This window comes from Macrobrachium nipponense, chromosome 23 (genome assembly GCF_015104395.2).
Source record: "Macrobrachium nipponense isolate FS-2020 chromosome 23, ASM1510439v2, whole genome shotgun sequence".
Classification (NCBI taxonomy): Eukaryota; Metazoa; Arthropoda; class Malacostraca; order Decapoda; family Palaemonidae; genus Macrobrachium; species Macrobrachium nipponense.
The window spans coordinates 69,861,108-69,866,434 of NC_061090.1; the positions used below are offsets into that span (position 1 = coordinate 69,861,108).

The 5,327-nt window shown below is 43.7% G+C and overlaps 1 protein-coding gene across 1 annotated transcript; it reads left to right on the plus strand.

Annotated features, from left to right (window-relative positions):
- Window positions 1-3,445: 3,445 nt before the first annotated feature.
- Window positions 3,446-4,141, plus strand: LOC135198109 (uncharacterized). The gene has a single exon (XM_064225573.1). It carries the CDS (start codon window positions 3,446-3,448, stop codon window positions 4,139-4,141), a length of 696 nt encoding a protein of 231 aa, XP_064081643.1.
- Window positions 4,142-5,327: the final 1,186 nt, after the last annotated feature.

The window sequence follows — 5,327 nt, forward strand, 5'->3', positions numbered from 1 at the left end:
TGCAAACTTAGTGTGGACCTCTGGACCCGCCAATCGAACAGCTATGTATTTTCTATACGAACTGACACCATACGAATAAGCTAGAATCTTCCTTGGGGCTAATTTGTCCATCTTCATCTTTCACTCAATGATAATCTGACTGATTGGCATTGTGTAGACTGGCGTCACGATGACTGTGGTCACCGATCTCATCCACGATGACTGACTTTTTCTATAGAATTTAATAAACAGGCCAGACTTTTCGTTTTCCTTCTTTGAATCTAAGGTGAAGACCCTAGTGGAAAGAGCCAACAGACTTACTTATATGTATTTATATATACATATATATATATATATATATTATATATATATATATAAATAATATATATATATATAGATATATATATATATATCTATATATATATCGATATATATATATATATATATCTATAGATATAATATATATATATTATATATCCCTATATGTATACCCAAGAGGGCTCCAAAGGGAAATCCGCGTGCAGAGAGAGCCAGGTCATGGGAAAATGTGATAGGTAAATAAAGAAGAAGAAGGTACAGAAAAGAACACCGACGCACCTGAGATTCAGACGTTAGATGGGAGAAAGATGTGATGAAATGAATAAACACGAAGCAACAGAAATGAAAACCGATGCTCCTGAAATTGAGGAGACGTGAACAGAGAGCAGAAATGAATTTGTTCCTCGTTCAAAAACTACAGAGGTAGTGACAGCGACCAATAATTATGGCATATTGTTGTTATCATTATTCAGAAGATGATCCCTATCCATTGAGAACAAGCCCGCAGGGCCCACTGACTTGAAATTCAAGCAATCCAAGACAACGGTGTCCACTATAGTAGATTCACATTACCCATGCATCTGATGCCTAGGATAGTCCCTTACGACGCTCCTGATTGACTCTTGATAAGCCAGTCACAGGGCTGGAAACTCTCAGTCTCTCTCGACAGTTCACATAGGCAGGATGTATGTTCCACCTCTCCTGAGGTATACTTTTGAAAGACATAACCCTCAGGAGAGGTGGAACACACATCCTGAATATGTGAACTCTCTCGAGAGAGTGAGAGTTTCCAGCCCTTTGATTGGCTTATCAACAGCCAATCAGGAGCGTCGTAAGGGACTGCCCTAGTCATCAGATACACGGGTGATGTGAATCAACTATAGACATCTTTTGCTAAAATAACAGCAACAGGAATGCTAGGCGTCAGCACGAATATTCTTATACCGTGCAATAAAAAGGTAAAAATATTATTTGAATAAACCTGAAATCCAGGCAAGAGCAAAATTGACGAGCAAAATGAAAAGATAAAAACCTGTTGCATTCAGACATTCACGCGGCTAAATCCTCAGCGAGCGAGAGAAATGAATAAATGGACATCAAAATATTAAAATGGTAAACCTAGAATTTGCGAGATGGACAGAAAAGATAACAAGTCCGCCAGAGGGGAAATGTACCACCAACTTCGCGCCAGAGAAATGTAGGGACTCAGCAAAGTCTAAGCGATGATGTAATACATTACTACCCTAAAACGTTCTCCTTACATTTACATGTTCATCTACTTGTTTATCAATTTCTTCATTTATCTTTGAGTTCTGATAACTGATCTCTTCTTTCTGTATTTCCTATTACCTTCTGATATTTCTCACTAATGAACGCCATATTCTTTGGAAGCTGTAATATCAAGCAATGGCCCTTGTACGTCAATTCCATATGCATATTGTTCAACTCCAGAATAATAATAATAATAATAATAATAATAATAATAATAATAATAATAATAATAATTATTATTATTATTATTATCATTATTATTATTATTATTATTATTAATTTTTGTATACATTTTCTACTTTCTTCTTTAATCTTACTATACTATAATGGGAGTTATGTCTGTCTGTCTGTATGTCCGTCTGTCAGTCTGTCATTCAATCACGGCCGAGCGGCTGGTCCGATGGGCATGAAAATTGGCAGGGTAATAGTGGAGACCGCTAAGATAGTCTATAATGGGGTTTCATCCTACCTCCCCCACCCCCTCCGAAGGGGGTGAGGGTGAGAAGTGATTCCCTGAAACGGAGCTGGTTATGCCCGTAGACTTGGGTACTTTATGAATTTATCATACACAATTTCTGATACATATGACTTATCATTTGGAAAAGAATACTGTAGGGTAAACATCAATGACAATAGTTACAAAAACACTAGCGAGTCACTTATATGAAGCAGCAGATGAATATGCTTTTAGTAAGGATTGGTAAATTACTAGTAAATAATAATAATAATAATAATAATAATAATAATAATAATAATACTTAGGAAGCAGACCTCTATCAAGCATACTTTATTAAAAGTAATGGCTACTTCAGCAGCGTTACACTTGGAGAGATTCTTCTCTATTTTCTGAATAGAGTGAGAAGCAGCCCTGGCACCAGTGGAGTAGGAGAGGAACCTATAGCAGCACGTCCTGGTGCCCCTCAAAAAGAAGGTAGTCATGGACTGGACGACACCAAATTCGATTACCCTGAACGTGACACACCCACTGAAGAAGACAACCCCGCAGGAGAGGAACCAACGTACCCTGCGAATATCGAGAGATGCCTCGCCCACCTTCAGGAGGACAACATGAAGCAGCGGATGAGAGGTGCCCTGCACAAGCTCATTTCCCTGAACAGCATCCCTGAACGAACCCACGGATATATTAACCTTACTGATTACGACCCAACCCCCAATCAAGACGCCCTTCTGAAGCTGGGTCTCAATTGCCACTTCATTTCGAGACCCAGGCCTCACGACAAGAGACTCAAAATCGAGTTGCTCCTAGACTCCATCCAGCAGCTCGAAGCCTAGAGCATAGTGAGAACTACCAACGCCCTTCAACCCCTCCTACTTGCTGAAGCCCTTACGGAGAGGGCTCTCACTTCAGCGGGATCCTCACCAAGGAGATGAAGAAAGCAGGGAAGAAACTGAAGGAGAAAAAGAACATCACGGTGCGACACGCAGACAAGATGGCAGCCTTTGTCTTGATTGATACTGCTGAATATCATGAGAAGCTATTTTGTCCAATGAGGGCAAGTTTGAGCACCTGACAAGAAACCTGACAGATGACATTAAGGGGGAGGCTAACGGAGTCATCAGCGCAGTGAATGTTGCGGCAAACACTGTCCACCTCCCGCCCATACCAGAAGACTACAGCCTGGGTTCTCTAAACGGTAACATAAAAACCCACAAACAAGGAAACTTCCTCCAGTCGATCGTCAGCCAGACGCCCGCCCCTACGTACGCCTTGGCTAAACGTCTTAATCAAATTTTGACCCCCTACGTCCCGAGTCGGTACAGCCTGCAGTCGTCAGTAGAATTCCTAGAAGTCATCAAGGACGCCCCTGGCACCGGGATTATCGCCTCGCTGGACGTGGAGTCCCTGTTTACGAACATGCCTGTCGATGAAACCATTGACATAATCCTTGAGCGTGTCTACAGGAGTCAGTTAACGGCGCCCCTCAAAATACCTGAAGCCTCGCTCCATACACTGCTGGAGATCTGCACCAAGAAGACCCTTTTCTCCACCCACCATGGCCAGATGTACCGCCAGAAGGACAGAGTAGCAATGGGCTCCCCACTGGGGGTACTCTTTGCTAACTTTTACATGGGCATCGTGGAGGAACAAGTCTTCGCCAGGATGCAGCAACCCCGCAGATATGGATGTTATATCGACGACATATTTGTTCAAGTCGACGCCGAGGATGAAGTTGAAGCCCTCCATCAGGCATTTCAGCAGTGCAGCGTGCTGAATTACCCAGTTGAACACAGCACCGACGATCAGCTCCCTTTCCTCGATGTCCTTGTAAGGAAGACGGAAGATGGTCTCCATACTTCTGTCTACACAAAGAAGACCAACCTAGGACTTTGCCTCAACGGTGACAGCGAGTGCCCCGCCAGATTAAAAAGCATGACCGTCAGAGCCTTCATCAGGAGAGCCCTCTCCCACTGCTCAACCTGGCAGGACACTCATCAGGAACTTGACCGCGTCTCCCAAGTACTCGTAAATAACTGGTATTCAAATAAATTAATAAGCAGAGAAGTCCGTACAGCCCTGGAGAAATGGTACGGTATTACAAAGCCTTCATGAGTCCCCATTACCGTGAGTAAGAGGACTCCGTGAATAAAATTATTTCCAAAAATGTATCCCCGACCAACGACACTAAGAATATCGACCTGATCATTTACTACCAGATCAGAGGACGTACGACCTTATTATGAAAAATAACCCCTCTCCACAGGTACGAGAACCCCTGAAGCAGAGGCATGTGGAGTACCGGTATACATGCCCAGTCCGTGGTTGCAGCGGCGCCTACGTTGGTATGACTACCATGCGCCTGTCGAAGAGACTCTCATGCCACGCCCAAGAGGGGGCTATCAAGAATCACGCCCGCACCAAAATCAAGAGGCCATCTCCCGGGATGTTACCATCCAAAAAATGAAAATCATCGGGAAGACCCCAGATGCCCGTCGGTTACACCTGCTGGAGGCGCTTCTCATCCAGCAAGTAAAACCAACACTAAATATGACGAAGGAAGAATTTCTCCTCCCTACGAGTATGAGAAGACCTGCCACCAACAATGACACCACCAATCACGACAACTCCACGGAAGACAACGCCCCCGAACGAGATACTCCTGCAGCCAACAAAAATCAAATTAGCCATGACGTCCCACAGCGAAGTGCAATGCCCATCAATGTTACCCTGCCGCTCAGGAGGCCTAGACGGCTACAGGACCTGCAGCATCACAACCATCGACTCGGAGAAAGTGGCTTGAGACCTGGCTCAAGCCACCAATGAAAACGAAGACTTACCGCCACCAGCCAATAGGAAATCACCATAGGGCAGATGCCTCCCCTCTGCTTTCGACCCCAAATATAAGGAGGACAGACACCACACCAAGTAATAAGACAAAAGCCATGGCAATAAAACATGATCGAAACCCACCCAACCTTCTACTGAAGGGAGACATCATAGACTGGATGGATAACTACACATATCTGGAAGTCTGCATTGCAGATACACTATCTCCTGAAAAGGAAATACAGCTCCTCCAGGCCAAAACAAAAATTGGGCTTAATGCTCTAAAGAAAATTACATCACTACAAGAAGGTGCAACATACCATCTGCTCAGGTTGTTCTACATACAAATCATCAGAGCATAAGTAGAATATGCAACACCAGTCCTGACAAGTCTCAAAAAGGACCAACAGCAGAGGCTGGAGATCATCCAAAACAATGCAATGAGACTTATACTTGGAGCCCCAATGTGGAC